Source organism: Pempheris klunzingeri, chromosome 20 (genome assembly GCF_042242105.1).
Source record: "Pempheris klunzingeri isolate RE-2024b chromosome 20, fPemKlu1.hap1, whole genome shotgun sequence".
NCBI lineage: Eukaryota > Metazoa > Chordata > Actinopteri > Acropomatiformes > Pempheridae > Pempheris > Pempheris klunzingeri.
In genome coordinates, this window is record NC_092031.1 from 22,494,353 (window position 1) to 22,520,250 (window position 25,898).

The 25,898-nt window shown below is 42.6% G+C and overlaps 1 protein-coding gene and 1 non-coding gene across 2 annotated transcripts; both read left to right on the forward strand.

The window, feature by feature from the left end:
* Nucleotides 1-3,340: 3,340 nt before the first annotated feature.
* LOC139220392 (myosin heavy chain, fast skeletal muscle-like) lies at nt 3,341-19,260 on the forward strand. Its single transcript, XM_070852488.1, has 38 exons — nt 3,341-3,544; nt 3,628-3,771; nt 4,553-4,709; nt 4,801-4,828; nt 4,926-5,040; nt 5,159-5,251; nt 5,355-5,418; nt 5,498-5,596; nt 5,722-5,825; nt 5,913-6,051; nt 8,389-8,507; nt 9,313-9,462; nt 9,608-9,778; nt 9,869-10,175; nt 10,271-10,341; nt 10,471-10,558; nt 10,667-10,784; nt 11,407-11,530; nt 11,713-11,849; nt 11,938-12,193; nt 12,455-12,697; nt 12,776-12,952; nt 13,713-13,858; nt 13,948-14,038; nt 14,121-14,510; nt 14,590-14,716; nt 14,808-14,926; nt 15,276-15,472; nt 16,281-16,464; nt 16,588-16,753; nt 16,972-17,096; nt 17,185-17,493; nt 17,585-17,788; nt 17,968-18,093; nt 18,230-18,400; nt 18,488-18,688; nt 18,777-18,908; nt 19,133-19,260. Exons 1-38 carry the CDS (start codon nt 3,341-3,343, stop codon nt 19,148-19,150), a joined length of 5,814 nt encoding a protein of 1,937 aa, XP_070708589.1. The 3' UTR covers nt 19,151-19,260.
* A 5,208-nt stretch (nt 19,261-24,468) lies between these two features.
* trnas-cga (transfer RNA serine (anticodon CGA)) lies at nt 24,469-24,550 on the forward strand. The gene has a single exon. It is a non-coding gene; the product is annotated as a tRNA-Ser (tRNA).
* Nucleotides 24,551-25,898: the final 1,348 nt, after the last annotated feature.

A 25,898-nucleotide genomic window follows, 5' to 3' on the forward strand; every position in this document is an offset into this window, starting at 1 on the left:
ATGGCAACACTCAAGTAAAGCACATGTACCTCGTAATTATAATGAAGCATAATGTGTAGACCAATGAAACAAACCTCTACACACAGAAATCTGTGAATAAATTACTGGTGTAACAGGGGAGACCTGCATTTTGATACAATTCAGTTAATCCAATGTACCATTTGGTGACTGAAGCTCTTCAGATTGTCAACACTGTGTGCAGTCATAAAGGGGACTTTCATTTTAGTGGCAGTGATGGGCTGGATGATGATGATGATGATGATGATGATGATGATGATGATGATGATGATGATGATGATGATGATTTAGAAACACTGAGTGAGATTTGGCTTTTTCCCAAAAGCTAATGTTTCCCAAAACTCCTTTTTCAGTGCACATTGTGTCCTCTCAGAGTGCCTGTGGTTTCCCAGCAGTGCCACTGGAGGGCGCTGTGGTCTGCCTGTTAATTGGAGGAAAAAGGATTTGAGTGAGTCTAATATAATGTTCAATGATACTTAAGGGGTATTATAATACCCCTTAAGTATCATTGAACAGAGACTTAAACATAGCTGTGGTATTTGTATAGGCAACATTTCCTTTAACAATTTCAGCTCAGTTTTGTTCTTTTCAACTTTGAAAACCATCCAGTATGCTGCAGACTGTGGCAATTTGTATGAGAGGACAAAAAAAAATCTAGATTGATTGATTGGAAAAACATCTAAAAGGAATTTACTTGTATTACATACATCTGTCCAATACATTAGAACGTGTTGCTTGGTTGTTTTATTGATGCATATTAACATATGGTGATAATGAATGAGTTTTAGCTCAAGGAGGAGCAACTGTTAACAGCTGTCCATTTAATGGTATCGAAGTGGTATCTCTGACAGATAATGGACTGTGTGACCTCTGCTTAGCGGCCCTTTATTTAGACAACTTGAACTTGACTTGACATTAACTCGTAAGCCGTGAGATTGTGCCATCTGTTGCATTAAAGATTAGAATGAACTGCGGTCGTAATGCACTGCATTTACTTTGGCTTTCTGAGCCCCACGAGGAGGAGATATTCAACATGTCTGAAGGAGTTATTCAATCAAAAGCAACACACATGGCAGTTAAAAAAAGGCAAGCGAAAGGCAGTTTGTGGCTGTCGTGATAATCCACATTGCATCATTGTCCTCGCGCTGAGTATCGTTGTCCTCTTGAGGACAGTCCCTAAGAATATCTCACTCCTGATTAATTCCCTAAATTAGCCCATATTTAAGATGGAGGCGGCGTAAGCCGTAGGTTCATTGGCTGCTTGTTCATGATTTAGCACCCTTATTGTCAGTTTACAGCCATCTAATCTCCCTCTGAAGATGCAAGAATTACAAATGAGTGACAGTCTGAAGACCTCATTTGGTGTCCTGTCACCTTGGTACATGTAGCGTTGGGCTATAAGCACGCACACTCAAGAAAAATTCATTAAAGGTCAGGCATGCTTATTTGCTGTCTTTCAGAGAGCGAGATCAGAGGATCAATGTGAATCTCGTGTCTGTGTGTTAAATAGACAGAGCCAGGATATGGATGGCGTTGAGCAAAGACTGTAACAAGCAGGATAAAAGTTCAGAGACAGGCCTTCCTAATCATCACTGATCATCATTCACAGTGTCACGTTCAACCTGTACACAAACAGGAGGATAAAAAGGACAATTTGTGGTTTAATCCTGAGTTTATTGTAACCAGGAACAGTTACTCTGCGGAGTCTCATGTCACTTTGAGGCTGCCAGGTACCATCCGGGGTACCCGTACAGAAACCTACACCAAAACCTCACCAAAAGTCCGGTATAGCAACCACCACCACCCCACCCCCCCACTGCCAAGCTTGTGTTCCTCTGTCTCCCAAGTGTGCCTCTTTGGGAGATGGTGGCTGGAGAAGAGAGAGGACTCCAAATCTCTGACACCACCACTAGTCCACGGTAATCTCTAAAGCCGACCCAGGAGGATCCTGGGGGGAATTTCTATTGAGGGATTCATCAGCTATGCTTTTATTCGTAAGCCTGTCGTAGCAATCACAAGGGCCATGGATGCATTTTGTGTAAGATTTCAAAACTAAGCCTCTAAGCCTCGCAGACGGCGTTATTGTATGTTGTACTTCCACGCCGAGATGTGTGCATCTGAACACAATAGCTCTCCTGTTTAAAGTGGTTTAATTGGCTTTTACTAAATCTTGCATCTATTAATTATGTGACTGTATGAAGCCCCCCCGCCTCTGGTCTTTATGCTGAGCATAACTTGGCTAGTCACATCCTGATCCTGGCTTTGTGCTTCACACACGGACATGAAGTTCGTATTCACTTCAATGTATTTCCCCACACCAAGGTTATTTAGACTTTAAATGCAAGGTGATGGACCGTGAAGGACGGAAATGGGCAAATGCAGTCGTTTGAATGCCAAGATTTTGATCCCTGTTGAAAAATGTGTTTTAATCGTCTTAAAATGTCTTTTATGTTTTTCATGTTTTTATCCTGTAAAAGTTCAGTGTTGGTTCATGCGTGCTTTTTCTATTTTGGCTAATACAGTGAAAAAAAAAAGAGGTTTTGATCTTAACAGACCATGCTGCTCAGATAAAGGTCAAATCTATTGGACGAATAAAAAATCTATTGTACGATCCAAGTAGAACACTTGGTTCATGATAGTGTTTTTAGAGCCGTATTCTGTACACTGGACTGTGGCTGATAAGCACGACTGCCAGACCAGAGGAAACTTGTACGTGTTGACATTAACAGCCGCTTATAGAAGAGATGCATCCATAGTTCTGTCTGGTTCTACTTTTCCAAAAACAGCGATGAAGATGCTAAACAAACATTTCAGCATCCATGTGAGCGCTGGATCTTTGGCAGAGGTCACCCTCCTTTGGCATTCATTCTCTTCTTGAGCTGCAGTTGCTCTCCATCGCGGATTTATAACAAAAGCTCAGTGACATCTCCGTGATATCACATGCCAAACTAATCACTTCTCCCCACCCACATTCATTTGAGGCTTTGACCTAAATATAGGTGTTTGCTTGTGTCTCCTAACGCACCAAGAGGGACCTTATAAAAGCAGTACGGGTCAAAGCGGTCCACATTTTTCAGCTTGGACCCCTGCTGGTGAGGACACCTTCTGTTTCATTGTTGCATGGGATTGATAGATTCTGACATTACTGGTAGGATCTCATCTTGTCATCAAGTGTCTGTAGGTAGAGGATTCATAAAGCACACCTTTTGTAAGAGTTGTCATTGATCGTGATGACTGGTACTAATTGTTCTGCAGTTATGAGAATCACTGCTGTGACATTTAACTGTGGACTCTCCAGTCCCCTCTGGGGTGTGTTGCAGAGATGAGTTCGGATGCTGAGATGAGTGTGTTTGGGGAGGCTGCCCCGTACCTGAGGAGACCCGAACGAGAGAGAATCGAATCCCAAAACAAGCCGTTCGACGCTAAAAGTGCAGTGTTTGTGGTGGATCCAAAGGAGCTGTTTGTCAAAGGCACTCTGCAAAGCAAAGAAGGCGGCAAAGCAAACGTCAAAACCAATGCAGGGCAGGTACATTATCCACGGATCATGACAAAATCACCCATGCGCTCTCCGCGCTGCTCTGCTGATGAACACCGCGTCTCTCTTCGCAGGTCGTTACAGTGAAGGATGACGAAGTCTTCCCCATGAACCCACCCAAGTTCGACAAGATCGAGGACATGGCCATGATGACCCACCTCAACGAGGCGGCTGTGCTGTACAACCTCAAAGAGCGTTACGCAGCGTGGATGATCTATGTGAGTGAAGCAGCGTTTACTTGGTGATGGCCATTCCCACACGATCCCAGAGCAGCTGCAGCTCAACAGACACCATATAGACCACCATTAAGAGCTGCAGGAGGTTTGTGATGTGTGATGCTGAAAATGCATCATCTTGTCTGCCCTGTGAAAGGTCAGTAAGCAGTAGTGTCAAAAAAAAAAACAGAAAAGCAATACGTAACCACAGTTTCAAAGTCCTGCAGCATTCTGGGGAGTTTACATTACAATGTGATCATGTTTCTCTATGAGCTGAAGTAAACACTGAATTGTTGGCATTGTTTTGGAAGTGTTGTTCACCCCAGTAGACATGGGTTTGATGATATGGAGGTCAGTAGATGTAGATGTCTAGATTAAAATCAGGCTAAATTTGATTGGTTGATAATTCATAGTATTCATAGTATAGGGGAAGGACGTCCTGACTTTAAGTTCAGATATATTTACTGACAGGCATATGCCATTCTGCAAACCCATGCATTCGGCTCAGTGACAACGTTTTTGTCCATCGAATCCCGATGTTTGAAAAATGTCTCCTTCTATAATCTCTGCGTGTGTGTGGAGCCCCGGAGGTGTCATGGAGAGAACGAAGCAAATCCATGCTCTCAATTTAGTAATTTGTGCACTTAATATAATAATTTGTGCGCACATCTTAGCCCGTTTGGGGCCACTTGTCCCCCCTTAGCAGGACGGATGCCTAAATGTCTCAAACCTGGGCTTCTTAACATCTTTCGACCCACTAATGTTTATTTCCGTATGCGTTCAGACCTATTCCGGCCTGTTCTGTGTCACTGTGAACCCTTACAAAAGTCTCCCAGTGTACAATCAAGAGGTTGTGGTGGCCTACAGGGGCAAGAAGCGCCAGGAGGCTCCACCGCACATCTTCTCCATCTCCGACAACGCCTATCAGTTCATGCTTACTGGTAAATATGAAATATGAAAACAAATATTACTATGTTCAGCTTCTGTAAGGTTCTGCAAAGTGCCTTTCTAACGTGATGTTATTTGTTGCAGATAGAGAAAACCAGTCCGTCCTTATCACGTAAGCCACGTTAATGCAAACGCTACAGCCTACTGTTGGAAGTCTTTATCAACGCGGTAATAAACCGTTCCTGCTGTGTGTTTTGCTCGTACTGTAGTGGAGAATCTGGTGCAGGAAAGACTGTCAACACCAAACGGGTCATCCAGTACTTTGCGACAATCGCAGGGTCTGGGGACAGGAAAAAAGAAGCTGCTGCCTCTGGAAAACTACACGTAATAATATAACGGATTCACACTGGTGTTACAAGTAGTCTACTTATACTCTGCCGATGCATATATCTGTAACCAAGTCACTTTCTAATATTTTATTTTGCTCTTTCTGGCGCTGTAGGGAAATTTGGAGGACCAGATCATCTCTGCTAATCCTCTGCTTGAGGCCTTTGGAAATGCCAAAACTGTCAGAAATGATAACTCCTCGCGTTTTGTGAGCGAAAAGAGAGATTTTGCTTGTGTCCAAAACTGATTTGTCACCTTGTTTCTGGGATGTGCAAGTGTTTTGGTTTTTTTTTCGTCTTTTTCTTTTTCAGGGCAAATTCATAAGAATCCACTTTGGAACCACGGGCAAATTGTCTTCCGCTGATATTGAAACTTGTGAGTTCGAATGCAATGGAGACATAATATTCTGTCGTTAGAGACTTTTGTTCGAGCTCATCCAGTTTTCTCTCGACAGACTTGTTGGAAAAATCCAGAGTTACCTTTCAGCTGGCTGCAGAGAGGAGTTACCATATTTTCTACCAGATCATGTCCAATAAGAAGCCTGAGCTGATAGGTAAAGAAGGAAAGGAAGCCACTGTAACTGTATGTCAAATGGAAACAGCCCTCTTAGTACGTTGTATGTTGTAAGTGGGATATTTCGCATTTATACAGCAAGGCACACATTATGTTTCCATCCAGAGACTCTCCTCCTCACCACCAACCCTTACGACTACCCATTTGTCAGCCAAGGGGAGATCAGCGTGGGCAGCATTGAGGACAGTGAGGAGCTGATAGCCACGGATGTAAGTCAGATCTACAAACTTTCTCTTCTCCATCATTGCTGTCATTCACAGGCGCTTACATCAGCCTTGCTATGATCTGCTTTTTAGAGCGCCATCGACACCTTAGGCTTCACCGCAGAGGAGAGGATTGGCATCTACAAGCTAACAGGCGCTGTGATGCATTATGGGAATATGAAGTTCAAGCAGAGGCAGAGAGAGGAGCAAGCAGAGCCAGATGGGACAGAGGGTAACTGATTCTACCATCTTCTTTTAAGGTTTTTTTTACCGATGAAAGTCTTTTTCTATGATTGATTGCGTGTTTATTTTCACGTCGTGCACACGATGTGCCCACACGCGCTTACAAGACGCCAGAATCACAGTTGCAGTGTTAAAACATTTACATACTTTTCATTTGATCACAAAGTTACAGGTTATTTTACAGCTGGGTCTGAAACAAGAATATTCTGCCGTTTTTTTCCCAGGCTTGGCAGAGAAAATCTGCAATAAAAAAAAGTTCCCTTCCTAAAACATAACTCAAGTTTTTCATAGTCATCCAGCCAAAAGAAATCAGCAAAAACAGAGGACAGTTTACTGAAAAGAACATGTAAGCTGGGCAGGCGAACACAAAATGAACCTCATTCTCAGTTTCACCACCTCCAGTCGCTTTTTTCAGTTTACATTTATCGACATTTTCTACCTCTTCTATGGAAAAGTTTGCATTCAAAAACATCAGCTGTCATTTCAGATTCCATTACAGCTTTTAAACTAGTTATTCCCTTAAAAAAAAAACACCAAATGACTTATTGCAGCCAGAAAAATTTACCTGCAACGTCCTTTTCCCAGTTTTGTAAGACAACCCCTGGAACAGAGCAATGTTCTCCCTTCTCTAGTTTTACTTCCATGGGCATTCCTGGGGCCAAATCTACTAATCTCAGTCCAAAACAGTTGTGGGGTTATGAGCTTGTAAATAATCAATATGCAATGAAAGACCTCTATTAAAGTTGTATTTCACAGTGCGTAACGTCTCATCAAATTTAGTTAGTCTTGTCTTTAAGTCTGTGTTCAGACCTTCTCTCTGCATCGTAAAACGATTTTTCTCTGCTGTTCTTAGACTGCCCCACCGGGTCGGCAAATCCTGAGTCCAGCAGGATTTTCTAAGGCCCTTGTTGCTGCTAGAGTTCATTTTAACACATTTACTCAATTCTCAATGAATATAGACACACACTCAATAATATCAAGCATCCAAGTCTTTTTGGCTATTTCTCATATACCCCCCCGAGGGTCTCAGTTAACTTGTTTGGGGTGAAAACACCAAACACAATCATTTAAGGCTTCATGTGGAACAGTAACATGATCTACCACCGCTTTTCCTTTAACTGATGCCATTCTACCATTGAGCACACACCATTTTGCGTCTTTAAAAAGCTCACTTAATAATTCACACACAGCTGCCTAGGTTATGTCTGTTAGGGATATTATCCACATCACTTACACAATCACCCACACAAATAAACAGCATCCACATCAGACAGACTAAACAGACTGCAGGAAATAAGGGAAAATAACAAACAATACTCAGAGAATCTGTTCTTAAATCGTAGTGCTACTATTCCCTCCACTTATTTGTCTTTTACTTCATAACTCTCCAACAGTCCCCCCCCCGGTCCTTTAACTGCCGTTCTGTGCATTATTCTGTCATGTCCAAACCAGGTATACGCCTGCAAATTCATAGTTTCATTATATGTTTCATTAAGTGAAACAACATCAGGGTTATGGTCAAGTAGTATTATTTTTCTAAATTCACAGCCATTTAGGTTCCAGTGCACTATTGCGAGACATTCCATTCAGTAAAGTGGTCATCAATTGCTCGAGTGGCACTCCAGCTGATCACGTCTCTTCACATCTCATCAGTCAATAATATCATCCTGCTAATCTGTTAGTCACACTCCTATTGCTAGTGCTATAGTCACTGCTAGTACGCTGGTTGCTGTTTGTGTTGTCTCTCTCTCTCTCTCTCTCTCTCTCTCTCTCTCTCTCTCTCTCTCTCTCTCTCTCTCTCTCCACCCAACATGGACCCCTACAGAAGCCGCCCACATTGAGCCTGGGTCTGTTCCAGGTTTCTTCCCGTTAAAGGGGAGTTCTTCCTCCACTGTTGCTCAGTATAATATCTGATGCTGCTCATGTGATAATTCTTGAATCCTTCATGTTGAATTCCTGAATCGTTGGGTCTCTCTCTAATTAAAGAGTTTGGCCTAGACCTGCTCTTTGTGTAAAGCATCTTGAGATAACGCTGTTGTGAATTGGCGCTATATAAATAAAGATTGATTGATTGATTGATCGATCAGTCTCCCGCTAGAAGAGCTTTTCTATGTGTGACTTCGCAGAGTTAATGATAACATGGCCAAATCTTTCATTGTCTCCCAAATAGTTTGCTTACATTGAAGCACAACCACTCTAATTTACAGGTTATGATTGATATCCTGTATACAAACACCTATTTTCATCTTTTTCTCCGTCTTACCAAGCCTTTTTTTCTCTGCTATCATGCTCTGATTTCTCTGACCTGATCCGTTTCTTTGATCAGTGGCTGACAAAGCAGCTTACCTGAAGGGCCTGAACTCTGCAGACTTGCTGAAAGCTCTGTGTTATCCAAGAGTGAAGGTTGGGAATGAGTATGTGACCAAAGGGCAGACTGTCCAGCAGGTACATGTGTGTTTTCTCACCTGTTACAGTACATCGCTGCCTATAATAGTCGATGCTTGCCTCAGTAACCTTCTCATTGCGACTAATACTGTGCAGTTGAGGGGAAAATGAATGCTATGATAACCTTAAAGCTGCACTTTTCAGTATGTTTGCAATCGATCAAATGACTTTGTGTAATCTGAAAGGTGCTGCAAGTGGCATCAGAGGATTACCATCCAACTCAGCAGCTCTACTGAGCTTCTTTTAGGTCATATGATATTGTTCAAACATCTTATTTCACTAATTATTATTAAACTTTATTGTCCCAGAGGGGAAATTCTTTTTCACAGCACTGATTCTGCTTGACAAACTGACAGTCAGCCGGTAGACATGACAAACACAACAACAGCAGACTTAACAATACTTCACAAGACAACAACACTTCCCACTACCTTTACACATAGACAAAAACACAGACAAAGCAAACAGCCATAGACACACTCAGCGGGGTCTGTTGTTCAGCGCTGTTATGACAGTTATGACGGGTGTGGGAAGACCTATTATTTTAGCAGCAGTGTTGGTTACCCTTGTGAGTCTGGTCCGATTTTTGGTAGTGAGCATGGTGAAGAAACAGGTGGAACAATACAGTAAAACTGACTGAATGATGCTTTGATAAAGTAGCAGTAGAAGATGAGGAGTAACATGGAGTCCTTTAAGTTTACGGATGACTGACAGTCTTTGGTGGCTTCTTTTCTGAATGTCCATAATGTGCTGATCATGAATATGATAATGAATTAGGATCTCACTGGTGCATGTCATTGTGCAGGTCTACAATTCTATCGGTGCTTTGGCCAAATCAGTCTATGAGAAGATGTTTCTGTGGATGGTCCTCCGCATTAATCAGATGCTGGACACCAAGCAGCCCAGGCAGTTCTTCATCGGAGTCCTGGACATTGCTGGGTTCGAAATCTTTGATGTAAGTTGCCACTGAATGGTGAATGGTTGACGTACTTGTATGGTATGTTTCAAGTTTGCCAACTGTGCAATCAGGAAGCATTGAGTCTTGCACTTGCTTTATAATGAAGAAATGTGGCTCATGTTCGAAATGGTTTGCTTTGCAGTATAACAGTCTGGAACAGCTGTGTATCAATTTCACCAATGAGAAACTGCAACAGTTTTTCAACCATCACATGTTTGTGCTGGAGCAAGAAGAGTATAAGAAGGAAGGCATCGAGTGGGAGTTCATCGACTTTGGGATGGACCTAGCTGCCTGTATAGAGCTCATTGAGAAGGTCAGTTCAGACTGATATGATATTACAGAAATAAGTGCCTTTAAATAAGATGCTTTTTGTGTTAAAACAAAACCTGTCTGTCCTCAATAGCCGATGGGCATCTTTTCCATTCTTGAAGAGGAGTGCATGTTTCCCAAGGCATCGGACACCACCTTCAAAAACAAGCTGTATGACCAACATCTTGGAAAATCAAACAACTTCCAGAAGCCCAAGCCCGTCAAAGGCAAGGCTGAGGCTCACTTCTCCCTGGTTCACTATGCTGGCACCGTGGACTACAGCATCACAGGCTGGTTGGACAAGAACAAGGACCCGCTGAATGAGACTGTAGTCCAGCTCTACCAGAAAGCCAGCCTCAAACTACTGGCGTTCCTATACTCTACCTATTCTTCACTTGAGGGTAAGAATGTGAGACAACGCAAAGACGGTCAATTCTCAGTGCTTTTATTTCAAGGTTCAGTTTTATGATGAAGATAAGACCACTGTTTCTCCTAGATGGTGGTGCCGTTAAGAAAACAGCAAAGAAGAAGGGCTCATCCTTCCAGACCGTGTCAGCCCTCTTTCGGGTAACTGCATATTAAAACAACACTTGATTACTTCAAATTTGTGAGAATAATTTTGGTCAAATGAAAGCTGAGAGCAATGATCGTTCGGCTTTTCTGTAACTAAGTAACGGCACTGATTGTCTCTGACAGGAGAACCTGGGGAAGTTAATGACAAATCTCAGGAGCACCCATCCTCATTTTGTTAGGTGTTTAATTCCAAACGAAAGGAAAACTCCAGGTATTTCAGGAGCGTCGTGTTATGAGCACTGATCACATTTATCAGACCGTTTAAATGGCACAGTGTCTCAGGCAGCTTGATTACAATGTCGCTCCGGCTCACTTTTAGGGGTCATGGAGCACCATCTGGTTATCCATCAGCTGAGGTGTAATGGTGTGCTGGAAGGAATCAGGATTTGCAGGAAGGGCTTCCCCAGCAGAATCCAGTACGGGGATTTCAAGCAAAGGTAAGAATCAAAGGCTAGGTTTATTAAAAAGAGGTTTATTAACCCTTTCATGGCTGAATTATGATAATAAAGTGTTTTTATTCATCTTTAGGCATGAAAAACAAGGTTATTTTATTTGATGAAGATCTATTTACATGTCCAGTAGCTGAAATATAGCTGGTGATACATGATGTACAATTCAGTGGACATGTGGTTAATCATAATTTCCTCCCAATATAAAATCAATACTTGGTAAATATAGCAATTGCATGACTCCTTAGATGTTACTTGATGTCACCATATTTTTCCATCTTGGTTTTCACTTGCAATGGCTTCCCACTGGGTAGCAGTCAGTGTATGAGATGATGCAGTAGCATCCACTGTAGTTGCTGATGTGCAACTATGCCATCAATGAGTTTTGATGGCATATACAAGAAAACAGCTTTTGAATAGCTGTACACTGTAGTCAATCAATCAATCAATCAATCAATCTTTATTTATATAGCGCCAATTCACAACAGCGTTATCTCAAGACGCTTTACATAAAGAGCAGGTCTAGACCAAACTGTGACCTCTTTGCATGAACGGGTTAAAAGAAATAAAAAAAAAAAAAACTTTTCTCTAACAAGAGTTTTTCTTGTAGGTACAAAGTACTGAATGCTAGTGTGATACCAGAGGGACAATTCATTGACAACAAGAAAGCTGCTGAGAAGCTCTTGGGGTCTATTGATGTGGATCACACGCAGTATAAGTTTGGACATACCAAGGTAAGTTAGTAGCTAAGGGCCTCGGTATGATTGAACTGTCATGCTTATGGGGTCCCTTCCTGAGGCAGCAGGAGGGGAGGCTGCATCCCTCAATTCCCTGTAATTGTCTGAAACAGTCACTGTTGCTGATGACACACTGATGCTTTGTGGTTTAGTATCGCACTAATTCCTGTTTCCTCTAGGTGTTCTTCAAAGCCGGACTCTTGGGTCTACTGGAAGAAATGAGGGATGACAAACTGGCCTCTCTCATCACCATTACTCAAGCCTTATGTCGCGGCTTCCTCAGAAGGAAGGAGTTTCAGAAAATGATGGAGAGGAGGTGATAAAAACTATGAACAGACTATTACTATGAATGCACTTACTATTTGCAACCCAAAAAATTAAGAATGAACTCCACCACTTTCCAGAGAGTCCATTTATATTGTCCAGTACAACATTCGCTCCTTCATGAATGTGAAACACTGGCCGTGGATGAGACTCTACTTTAAGATCAAGCCACTGTTGAGGAGCGCTGAGACTGAGAAGGAGATGGCCATCATGAAAGTGGAGTTTGCCAAGTGTAAAGAGGATTTAGCCAAAGCTGAGACTAAGAGGAGGGAACTCGAGGCCAAAATGGTTTCCCTGCTCCAGGAGAAGAATGACTTGTGTCTGCAGATTCAATCAGTAAGTAAAGAAAACACTACTACACACAATACGTTCCATGTGTTCACAACATTTTATCTGTACACTGCTTTCATGTTCTCCTGGTTCTAATAAATATGTTTTTGAAGGTGGGGGGAAAAGGAAGTGGTTGGTTAAGGGGTGAGCTGCAGCTAGCACGGCAGCAGACCTTGATGTTTCAAATTTCAAGAGGCATTTGCGAGTATACGGCCAGATTTATTAGACCTACGTTCTACATAAATGCAATGTGCTCTTGGTGAACAGGAAAGTGAGAGTCTGGTGGATGCAGAAGAGAGGTGTGAGGGGCTAATAAAGAATAAGATCCTGCTGGAGGCCAAAGCCAAAGAGCTCAGCGAGAGACTGGAGGACGAGGAGGAGGTGAACGCCGAGCTGACTGCCAAGAGGAGGAAGCTGGAGGACGAGTGCTCCGAGCTGAAGAAAGACATTGATGACTTGGAGCTCACCCTGGCTAAAGTGGAAAAGGAAAAACATGCCACTGAAAACAAGGTGTATGTCTGCTGGGGGGTCATCTGAACTCCAAGACCAGAGATTGAAATACTCACTGACTTTTTACTTTACACTCAGGTGAAGAATCTGACTGAGGAGATGTCCTCTCTCGATGACACCATCGCCAGATTATCAAAGGAGAAGATGGCCCTGCAGGAGGCTCACCAGCAGACACTGGATGACCTGCAGGCAGAGGAGGACAAAGTCAACACTCTGACTAAAGCCAAGATGAAACTGGAGCAGCAGGTTGATGACGTAAGTCTATTGCCATTACCATTTGGAGATTGTGACGTGCATATCTTGAAGATGCTTACACATCAAAATGTGTTTCCAGGCGTTGGGGAGTACTGCTGCACATGTCACAAAGTAGTATAAAGCCTTCAGTGTCACTTGAATCAGCTGCGGTCTGAAGAGTACACGTTGGGGATTTGGAGCTAGACAGACGTGAGCTTGCACCTTGAGGCCATATAAGCGACTACTAATATAGGATGTCTGACTGAACTGTGAGCAGTCAAGTTTCATTGCAGGTGTTGTAGGTGCCAGGATGAAGGAGAATGAAGGATGAATAAAAAACAGCATCAATGGAGTACACTTTAAACAATGGATCAACTGATTGTGTATAATGTGGAGGTGGTCACTAGTGACAAACCCACAGAGAATTATCACCTGACTGCACCTCCCTTCACCTCTATGGAGCAGTTCAGTGGCTTTCGTGGTCATAGTTTTTGTTTCTACAGCCCACAACTTTACACCTGTTTCATCACTGTTGTTTTCCCCTGCAGCAGGCAGCTCTTCTCAGTGCATTTAGCTGCTAAAGAGACGGACGTGTCCTTTAGGAAGTGGTGGAGATCAAACACAGTTAAAAGGAGAAGAAGAATTGGACTTGTCTTTGTATATCCACCATGTCAAAGTCCGTCAGTCTATCAGTGTTGTGTTGAAAGATTACTGTGCTGTGTGGCCAGAAAACAATGAATGCAGCTTTAATAATTGTACTGAAACTGTTGCATCGTGTCAGCTTGAGGGTTCTCTGGAACAAGAAAAAAAGGTACGGATGGATGTCGAGAGAGCCAAAAGAAAGCTTGAAGGAGATCTGAAACTGGCTCAAGAATCCATAATGGATTTGGAAAATGACAAGCAACAGCTGGAGGAGCGCCTTAAAAAGTATGTAATGGTGCAGCAGAGTCCAAGCATAACAATAAGTATAGTGCTTTACATGTTCTCTTATCACGTGGGTTGGTTTTACGTAACAGGAAAGACTTTGAATTCAGCCAGCTAGTTGCCAAAATTGAGGATGAGCAGAATGTGGCCATGCAATCTCAGAAGAGGATCAAAGAGCTTCAGGTACTATTCTAAAAACTTTAGGGTTAACTGAAAATTAGCTGCAAAACAATGCGTGATCTTAGGTTTCTGTTGCTTTACCCAGGCCCGCATCGAGGAGCTGGAGGAGGAGACTGAAGGGGAGCGCGTTGCCAGGGCAAAGGTGGAAAAGCAACGGTCTGATCTCTCCAGGGAGCTGGAGGAGGTCAGCGAGAGGCTGGAGGAGGCTGGAGGAGCCACCGCCGCTCAGGTGGAGATGAACAAGAAGCGAGAGGCCGAATTTCAGAAGCTGAGACGGGACCTGGAAGAGTCGACCCTCCACCACGAGGCCACCGCTGCCGCTTTGAGAAAAAAACATGCTGACAGTGTGGCTGAGCTGGGAGAGCAAATCGATAACCTTCAGCGGGTCAAACAGAAACTTGAGAAGGAGAAGAGTGAGTACAAGATGGAGATCGATGACCTCTCCAGCAACATGGAGGTCATGGTCAAATCAAAGGTAAGCTGGACCAGTATGGATATTACACGTGTTCAATAAATCTATACATTTTCATAAACGTATTTTATAAATATTACAGATTAATTATGAGAAGCTGTGTCACTCTCTGGAAGACCAGCTGAGTGAATACAAGGCAAAACACGATGAGAACACTCATCTTATCAATGAAATAAACGCTCAAAGGGCAAGACTGCAGAATGAAAACGGTACGCAACAGAGCTGAATCTTGTTGAACAGATTTCAGGAATCTAATCCTTCTCTATTCGCTTACATTGTTTTCTGAAACGTCTTGAACAGGTGAGATCTCTCGTCTTCTCGAGGAGAAGGAAGCAATACTCTCTCAGATGTCGAGGGCTAAGCTGACCTTCACTCAGCAAATTGAGGAACTGAAGAGGCACGCTGAAGAAGAGACAAAGGTTTGTCGCATTGCTGTGCGATCAGTCCTTCCCTGTGACGGTAGTGGTCGTGGGAGGTCATGGGGCGAACTGTTCGGCTTGGAAATGGAATCTCAACAAAGCTAACACACATGTGTATATATATATATATATATATATATATATATATATATATATATATATATATATATATATACTGACTTGGAGCTGGAGTCTGGGACTACGCAGAATTTTTTTCATTCTGCGTAGAGGAGAAAAGTGTGTGTAGACACCTGCAGGCACCTGATAAATCTAGCTTAGCATAAGATTATCCAGATAAACTCTGATTTTGATGTATGTTAACCACAAGCCAACTGTGCCTCTCTGTTAGGCCAAGAACGCCCTCGCCCACGCTCTGCATTCTGCCCGTCATGACTGCGATCTGCTGAGGGAGCAGTTTGAGGAGGAGCAGGAGGCCAAGGCTGAGCTCCAGAGAGCACTGTCCAAGGCCAACAGTGAGGTGGCCCAGTGGAGAACCAAGTATGAGACTGATGCCATCCAGCGCAATGATGAACTGGAGGAGGCCAAGTGAGAGTTTCTCTCATACATACACTACTCACAAAAAGTTAGGGATATTCAACTTTCAGGTGAAATATGTGGAAAATGTAAAAAGTGAATGCTACAGTGATATTATATCATGAAAGTAGGGCATTTAAGTAGAAGCATGCAATGGTAATTTCTTCATCTTAAACAATTTATTTGAAGAAAATCTAACAACAGTGGAGGGTATACCACAACAAAACATTTTCAGTGTCTCAATAAATTGGGATGTGGCCAAAGGACGTCCACTCCTCTCCTTTCTGTGACTCTTCCAGTCTCTGTATCACTGTTCCAACCTCCTGATGACACTCTGTGACCCTCTAAGCTCAGTGAACACCTCCGTCTGAGGACTTCCTGTTTGAAGCCTCCAGTGTTGAGGTGCTGCTGATCAACTGTTAGGTGTCGTCTTGGTCTCATGATGTCAGAATGTGAACAGCAGGATGAGGAGGACTGTTTAAATACCAATTCTAACTGAAGCAGGAAATGTATTGGTGGATTCATGGATCAAACCTGTTGTGAGTTTTGCTGTGAAGCTTCTTGTTAGAGAACAGCAACTTGTGCAAAAAGTACTGAGACACTGAACAGTTGGACATGTGCATTCAAAGGTTTAGAGAAGGTCACATTAAGTTCACCTGGAAAGGTTAGAATGCATTTTAGGTTCATCCTGAAATTTCACCTGAAAGCTGAATATCCCTAACTTTTTGTGAGGAGTGTATAATACAAGAGTTATGATATTTAGATTTTTGACATGTAAATGACGTAAATCATTATTGATGTCGAACTTTGTTATGCTCAGGAAAAAGCTAGCCCAGCGTTTGCAGGAGGCTGAGGAAGCCATTGAGGCCGCAAATGCCAAGTGCTCGTCGCTGGAGAAGACAAAGCAGAGACTGCAAGGAGAGGTGGAGGACCTGATGGCTGATGTGGAAAGGGCAAATGCTCAAGCAGCTTGCCTGGATAAAAAGCAGAGAAGCTTCGATAAGGTAACAGAGACATCCCACTGCTGGGATCGTTCTAAGCATTCAGTTAGAAAAGTTCAAATCAGCGACCGTCTAAATTTAGTGCACAACATCCTTATCAGGAACAAAACTTTGTGTCTTGCTTAGATTCTGACTGAGTGGAAGCAGAAGTACGAAGAGAGTCAGGCTGAGCTGGATGGATCACAGAAGGAGTCTCGCTCCCTCAGCACCGAGCTCTTCAAAATTAAGAACTCTTACGAGGAAGCTCTGGAGCACCTCGAGGTCCTCAAGCGAGAGAATAAAAACCTGCAACGTATGTATATTACTGTAAGAGCAGAGTTCATCTGGAACATGATCTTCAGGATCTTGAAAAAACACTACTAATGCCAAGGATGCTATGTTGATATGTGATATGCTGACAGGAAGCACTAGACAGTCGTGCATCCTCCCCATATATGACATGATTAGAAGAATTCATTTTAGTTTGTTTTCATTTGGCTGTTAATTGAAGATACCTATTTACATTTTTAGAGGAAATCTCTGATTTGATTGAACAACTTGGAGAGAATGGCAAAGCCATCCATGAGCTGGAGAAGACTAAGAAACAAACTGAGACTGAGAAGACAGAGATCCAGACTGCTTTGGAAGAAGCTGAAGTACCCTGGCATAATAGAAAGAAATTATTTACACCTTGAAGTCGCATCCCTGCGTTTGTCAATGTTTCTGTATTCACCTGCACTCCAGGCTTCTCTGGAACACGAGGAATCCAAAATTCTGCGCGTCCAGCTGGAGCTGGCTCAAGTGAAAGGAGAGGTCGATCGCAGGCTGGCCGAGAAGGACGACGAGCTCGAGCAGATGAAGCGCAACCACCAGCGCATCGTGGAAACTATGCAGTCTGCCTTAGATGCTGAGACGCGCAGCAAGAACGACGCCATGAGAATCAGAAAGAAGATGGAGGCGGACCTCAACGAGATGGAGATCCAGCTGAGCCATGCCAATCGGCAGGCAGCTGAAGCCCAGAAGCAGCTGAGGAACATGCAAGCCCACCTCAAAGTAAAGTGTCGCTCACTGGCAGCCTCATCGCAAGAGTTTAAAACCCATTTGGGTTAAATCACACAACTTTAACCGTCCCGTCTCTCTGCAGGAGCAAACCCTTCACCTGGACGAGGCACTGCGGAGCCAGGAGGACCTGAAGGAGCAGGTGGCCGCGGTGGAGCGCAGGAGCAGCCTGATGCAGGCAGAGGTGGAGGAGCTCAGGGCCGCCCTGGAACAGTCAGAGAGAAGCCGCAAACTAGCTGAACAGGAACTGGCTGATGCGTGCGAGCGAGTGGGGCTACTGCACTCTCAGGTGAGCAGCATTATTACAATCTACAGATCTCTGAGGAGAACGAAACAGCCGAAAGAATTTGATCAGAATTGATCAGATCCCCAGAAACACCAGACTCCAAATGACTGCTGTGTAACTTTGTGAGGCATAAATGTAAATCAGCTTTTATTTACAGTTTCTTAATCCCTCTCTGGCTACAGAACACAAGCCTCCTCAACTCCAAGAAGAAGCTGGACGCAGATGTCAGCCAGCTGCAGGGTGAAGTGGAAGATGCAATCCAAGAGGCTCGGAATGCAGAGGAAAAAGCCAAGAAAGCGATCACAGATGTAAATGTTCTACACTTCACTGCTATAATAAGCACTTACATATTTGTATAGTGTGATTAATAACTGCAAGTAAACGTGATAATGATTCAGGAGCCCGGTTGTCCCTCTGAGCGCTGCTCTTGTCGTGTTCACACAGGCGGCCATGATGGCAGAGGAGCTGAAGAAAGAGCAGGACACCAGCAGCCACCTGGAGAGGATGAAGAAGAACTTGGAGGCCTCTGTGAAGGATCTGCAGCACCGCCTGGATGAGGCTGAGAACCTGGCTTTGAAGGGGGGCAAGAAGCAACTCCAGAAATTGGAAGCTCGGGTATCACACTCGTCTTTATGAGATCCATTTCGCGTTATTGAGAGTAAAAACGGCAGCTGAGGTTGGGTTTGAACTTCCATCTCGCAGGTGCGTGAACTGGAGGGTGAAATGGAGGGTGAACAGAAAAGAGCTGCTGAAGCCATCAAGGGAATCCGTAAATATGAGAGGAGAGTGAAGGAGCTCACTTACCAGACTGAAGAGGACAAGAAGACCGTTGCTAGGCTGCAGGACCTGGTAGACAAGCTGCAGCTCAAAGTCAAGGCGTACAAACGTCAGAACGAAGAAACCGTAAGATCTTTGAGTGACGGAAAAACAAACGAGAACCATTGTTTTATCGTGGGTTTGGCCAACACGAGCTTATGTTTTTGTGTTACAGGAGGAGCAGGCAAATGCTCACCTCGCAAAGCTAAGGAAGGTGCAGCATGAGCTGGAGGAGGCGCAGGAACGGGCCGACATCGCTGAGTCCCAGGTCAACAAGATGAGAACCAAGAGCAGAGAGTTTGGAAAGGTAACACTGGATGCGTCTATTCTTGAGTCCGAGGCTGCACCAGATGCAGTTTTTTCTCTTTGGTTGCACCAGTTTTGGTTCCTGTATTTAGAAGACCATCACATTTTAAGACGGTCGGCTTTTAATATTCAAAAAAGCTTAAAGATTTTCTTTTTCTTTTCTCTGCTTTCCTGTCCTATTCCGCCCCGTCCCGTCCCGTCCCGTCCCGCCCCGTCCCATCTCAGGCTGCTGAATCTGAGTAGACCTTGCAGTGATGATGCAGACTTCCCCTCTGCAACTTCGTAGTACAAGTAGAAACTCGCCAGAGTTAACAAACCATACTGTGTTGCTGTGAGATTATAGTAGAATAAAGCAGTGTGAAGCATGAGCTTTGTCTGTTTTTTTCTCCACAACAAGTGACACGTATCGTCCATCATTAGATAAAGTGTATAGGCAAAACAAAGCAATGCGTCTGCAAACCAGAACAAGTGAGTGGGAACTGAGTATTGATCGTATCATTCTTGATGTATTTACAGGTTAGCTAAACTATCTAGTGCTAATTAGCCCGTCGTAGAAGTCACTGTAACATATAATCAGTTTCGTAGGAGTGTGCAGTTTATATAAGTCCCCCCCCTCAGCGTGTGCAGTTTGCATCTAATTTGAGCATCTGTTTGCAGAGATCAGGGCGGATCCCAGCAGAATGCCTGCTGACATTTACATTCTGAGTTAAAATAGCCGTCCTCCTCACTGTCTCTTATCTACATGCGATAACTGATGCCAGCATGCGAGCGGTGGATTAACCATGATTAGACCAAACTCATCAAAGGAGCATGTGGACCAATTAGACAGGCTTCAGAGGATTCATGATTCAAGATGAAGCATGTATTTAACTGTGTCACTCCACCCTCAAACCTGTTTAGCGCATGCGACACACAGATTCTCTACTGTTTTCTTTAGTCTCTCTTGTCAGCGTCCTCAGTGTTACAGGAATTCATTTGTCTGAGACCCAGATTAGAAGTTAAAGTCTGACATGGGAGTATAATACTCATTTCTGTCATACTTACAGATACCCACTGTTTTAAGCAGCAAATATACTTGATGTATTAGGAGATAATTAACACGACAGGAAAACATGACAACACACGTTTCCTATCCTGTTCATTCTATTAGTTTGAACCCCCCCAGTGAAACCCTGGCCACAGCCCAGCATTTGATTCCAAAAAGAGATGAATCACTTAGAGCTGTAAAACTCATCATGCAAATGCCCTTTCACATTTTCTACATTTTTAATAATCAGGCAACGCTTACAAGACAATAAAACCACTTAACCCCTCTGCAATTCAATTCAAACAAGATATTTGCCATATCCCTATATATCTCTAAGACAGATTCATCTTGTTCACACACCTGTAAAATGTGTTTTGTGTTATCATTTGTCAGAGGGTGAAATTGATTTGCGTTTTGTTTATCTAATAACCTGAGCTGGATGCGTCATAAAGAGCCTCTCTGTCAAAGTGAAGAGGTCACACAATCACAGACTGAAGATACTCAGGTGTCAGTGAGAGACTATAACAACTCAGATCTTTTGCTTATAGAAAAACTCCAGTATTTCAGTAATACTCCAGTATTATCCCTTAAATTAAAGTAGCAATTACCCTTATGACTGCTGTCTCTGCTGCATTACATTATGTAGTGTGTGCAGCCAGGATGTCTGATATTCATTCACACTATGATGCACTATGAAGAAAATACATCCAGCACGTCGTGGTTAATAGTGCTGCTGACGGGGTAACCATGGCAACTCCTGTGGCGTAGAGACGTGCTCTCAGCTCAGCGATTAGACCCACAATTTCTAGTGATGTCATCACATAGTCATATCATATCTTATGTATATTTATGTGCACAGTAGGCAGCAGTAACTCTAGGGAAGGCTTGGCCTTCTCTTTTGGTAACTTGATTGGATATAAGATGATGTTGTTATCAGTAACACTGTGATTTGAGTTATTTAATGTGCTCAGTTTGAGATGATCTGATTTAAATGATGCGCCTGGAGACAAAGCAGCATCGGAATCCTCCAGGTCCATTTGTGTCTGTTCACACACAGACCTCCCCACAATCATAAACACATGTTGATCTTTTCCTGCATTATGAAATACTTGTAGTCATCGCACAGCAGCAGCAGCATCGATACGCACGTCACCAAATACAGAAAATTGCTGTGTGCATTTTAGGCACGTGGCACAGCCGCGGTTAGTGCATTAATCACTGAAATATTTCTACAGGACAGGATCAGACAGCACAGATCTGAAACTGACTGTCAGGGGTTTTGCTGTTAAACACGTTCCAAATGTTTTCCTCCAATAAAGCATTTGGAAGATGGAAGTTGTCCTCAGGATGAGACCAACCCCATCACAGCTGGACATAGAAAAAGAGATGTGTGTATATAAGGGAGGAAGAACCCCACCACCTCCCCAGACCTCCACCCACAGAGCAGAACCTCTGCTATGCCAGACTGGAGATCAGCCACCTTAGGCAGCAGTTCTCCAGCAGATGGCAGCAGACTTGGCCTCTGCCGAAGCAGCTATCCTCCAGCTAGAAGGGAGCAGTCTGACTTCTGTGCTCTACATGACTGGAGGTCACCTGCTGGGTGCAGGAGTGCCCAGTGTGCTGAAGATGCAGCACACTGGGCCTCTCTGCAGTAGCAGCTGATCTGATCAGCCTGGAGCAGAAGCTCAGACTGGCAAGCTCAGAACCTTAGAGCTGTCCAGCTTTCTCCTCTGTGGGAGGAGGTCTGAAGCTGGAAGCTCACCGTGGGTCCTATTTACAAACTTCTGTCCCCACACTGGACATGTCATCAGTATGATGTCACATTCTGTATTATGACACACACAGTATGATGTCACATACAGTACTTTACTGTGTATTTGATATTCAGAATCAGAATCAGAATCAGAATTACTTTAATATTACACACAGCTCAAAAAGAATAAGAACAAGAATACACTTCAAACACAAAGTAAAATATAAATATATAAAAGTATGAATTAAAAAAAAAGATGTATTAAAAATTATTATTACAAATTATTACACAGAGGTAAATTACTGCACCAGGTGAGTCCAGAGTCTTATAATAATAATAATAATAATAATAATAATAATAATAATACCACTACTAATAATACTACTAATAAAAATATATAACAACATGCACAATCATAGTAAGGCGCTGTACTATATAATACCAATAATACTACTACCACTACTACTACCACCAACAATAATATATAACAACATGTACACTCAGAGTGAGGCGCTGTACCATATTATAATAATAATAATAATAATGATACAAATAATACCACTACTACTAATAATAATATATAACAATGTGTACCTTCTAAGTGAGGAGATGTGTTATATAATACTACTACTACCACTACTACTACTACTACCAACAATAATATATAACAACATGTACACTCAGAATGAGGAGATGTATTATATAAATTATAATAATAATGATAATAATAATAATGATGATAATAATAATATAAAATATATACAACAACATGTACACACAGAGTGAGGAGCTGAATCATATAATAATAATAATGATAATAATAATAATAATAGTAATAACATACAACAACATCAGAGTGGGGAGTTGTATAGATTAATGGCCACAGGCAGGAATGATTTCCTGTGGCGCTCTGTAGTGCATCGTGGTACAATTAGTCTGGCCCTGAAAGAACTCCTGTATCTAACCAGCACTTCATGGAGTGGGTTGGACACATTGTCCAAAATAGCTCCCACTTTGTGAAGCACTCTCCTCTCTGACACCACCGTCAGAGAGTCGAGCTTCACTCCCACAACGTCACTGGCCCTGCGGATCAGTCTGTTCAGTCTATTGACATCCTCTACCCTCAGCCTGCTGCCCCAGCATACCACAGCATAGAACATAGCACTGGCTACCACAGACTCATAGAACATCCTGAGCATAGTCCTGCAGATGTTGAAGGACCTCAACCGCCTCAGAAAATACAGACGGCTCTGGCCCTTCCTATAAAGGGCATCAATGTTTAATTCAATTGTTTAATGTGGTTTGGATGTTTTTATTCCTACCCTTTGGAGGTGGGTTTCTTCCTGCGGTAGTCACCTCTCCTGGTTAAACCTCAGGCTCACTTTGGCTTCTTTAAGACTTCAGGTCTTCCAAATGATTAAAAATGTACACTTAAGAGGAAGAAATGAACTGAAACAGGTTCAGTCACCACCTTGTAATTAAAACAGTTATTAAAACAATATTCCAGTTAATACCAAACAACATAACATAATAACAATATTCAGATAGTAATATTTCAAAATGTAAAATAAATGTATTATTATCTATTTGATCTATTTTTGAGAGAATGAAAGAATTGCATGAAATCAGGTCACATCTTTGTGATTCTGTTTTTAACCAAAATTAAACATAAATGTCAGAAATGAACTATTTTTAAAATCAATTTGTTGGCGGTGACATGATGAAGACCAGCATGCAGTAACTTTCTCGTGGCCTCTTTTACGTCCTGACAGTTGAGAAATCTACTTTTTTAAAGCAAAAGGTCCTTCTGTCTATTTCAGGACAATACAAATGAACTTCAATTATTTTCTATACTGAATCCTTGAACAGTAGACGAGTGAATGATTTGTCCTGTTCCTTTATTATTTTAATCCAGATGTCTAACCTGGTTGTTCCTGCAGTGTGGACACTTGCTGCAGGCTTCCCTGAACCCTCCCTGCCTGGCATGCAGAGATTCTCCTTCTCCTCCAGTAGTCACGGTCTCTCAGGTGGACGGACACATCACACTGCAACAATACACACAGTCCTGTTAGACTGAGGGTCTGCACGTCCCGTAAAAGCAACAAGTGGCATTGAATCATGATTTCATCATTTCCAGTGGAAAACTTTGTGAAATTCCTTTTCACAAACATAGAATCAAAAGAACCTTTTCACCAAGGACCTCTGCTGTCCCCCAAAAGTTCACCTCCAAATGAACCTGCTGGAGGCCCCAGAGCAACACTGAGCTACATGGCTCAGATGAACATCCATACCTCACACTCTCTGTGCAGTGTCAGCTGTGTTTCTATGCTGGAATACTAACACATGTTGTTTCACATCTACGTTGTGGTAACACAATCATTGAACAATATATAACATGTAAACACAACACTGAAGGTCAATCAATCCCTGCAAATCCTCCACAGACTAAAGTCTGTATGGCCTGGAAGAGGGAGAGACTTCTTTTATTTTATGTGGACATGATGAGAATGTTTGGACTGCCCGTAGGAGACCGCCGGTCTGTGTATCAAGCAGGAAAATGTCCATTCATAGTTCTTCCACCAGACATAGAATTTGTTGGAGAAGCTTCTTCAAACTGAGGAGAAAGTAAAGTTTCAGGTTAGTTTGTGTCTGAGAGTCAGAGAGAAGCTGCAGGACCTTTTTATACAGGACCTGTAGAGCTGATTCCAGAACTGATTTAGTGCAATGTTATCAATACAAATACATCCAGGGTAGCTCCTGTTCTTCACTTCTTATGTGTGAGTTGTTGTGGCCGAGTGGTAAAGGCGATGGACTCGAAATCCATTGGGGTCTCCCCGCGCAGGTTCGAATCCTGCCGACAACGAGCTGATGTTAATATACTTAATGCTAGATATGGTACATTTCCACATGTAAGTTGGCTATGATGATTAATTAGCACAATAAGACAACACTATGCTTATGTTCAGAGAGGAAAGCTTTGACAGGAATTATTAAGTACATAAATAGACTAATGACCCTAATAATGCACCAACTGTCTCACCTGCTTTAACACCCACAATGTTGTTTAAGATGTTCTGTGTGGTCACAGTGATTTAGGAATATGCAACATGTGAACACACCTTTGAACAAATGAGGGTCTTAAAGCAGATTTTGATACAGATGCCCTCCTGGAGAGAGGGCCTCAAAGTCAGGTAACAAAGGCCCTTATCATGTCAGTAGGTATCATGTTCCCAAATACATTTCTAATTAAATTACATCCATGTAAGAAGGCATCCTATATAAGAAAATGAGATTAAAATGACAAAGATTATTGAAATAATTTCTAAGCATGGAGAGCGACAGTGGAGAGGGAAGAGAAGCACCGTACAGGACATCATTAGATCACATTGTCAGGTACTAAATAAAACCTGCTGCACAGACGCACATAATACAGTACATTCAAAGCAATGTTATTGGAAATAATAATAATAATAATATAATAGATATATGCACTAAGACAATATTATGCATTATTCTATTATATTGGTTAATATTATGATATTATATTAAATATTAGGTATTTGGTCACAAGCCAAAGTACTGGATAAACTTAAATGTTGACTTCACCGTGGTGCTGGGTGACAAAGGATGACCAAAGTTATTACAATTCATGCTGAGGGTGACATGAATGTGTCTGCACCAAATATTGTGCCAAACTATTCAGTAGATGGTGAGATATTTCACTAGTACACTGAAAATGTGGACCAGCTGGTGGCACTAGAGGAAAAACAAGGGTCACTAGGATTGATTCCCTGGGCACTCTGGATCTCTGTACCAACGTTCATAGCAATTCCTGGATTATTGAGTTATTTTTTTTTAAATTAATGTGGAGTCGGTGTGTAACTTTGCCAAAACAATGTCGGACTCCGTAGTTTTCTCTGGTCCCCTGCCCAACCTGACCAGTGATGACATGTACACCCGCATGTCATCATTTAACCGCTGGCTGTCGAGGTGGTGCCCAGCTAACAATGTGGGCTTCATAGACAATTGGAAGTCTTTCTGGGGAAAACCTGGTCTCATTAGAAGAGACGGCATCCATCCCACTTTGGACGGAGCTGCGCTCCTATCTAGAAATATGGTGAAGTTTATTAGTCCTAAAACTTGACAATCCAGAGTCGAGACCAGGAAGCAGAGCTGCAGTCTTACACACTTCTCGGCTCCTCCATTAGAAC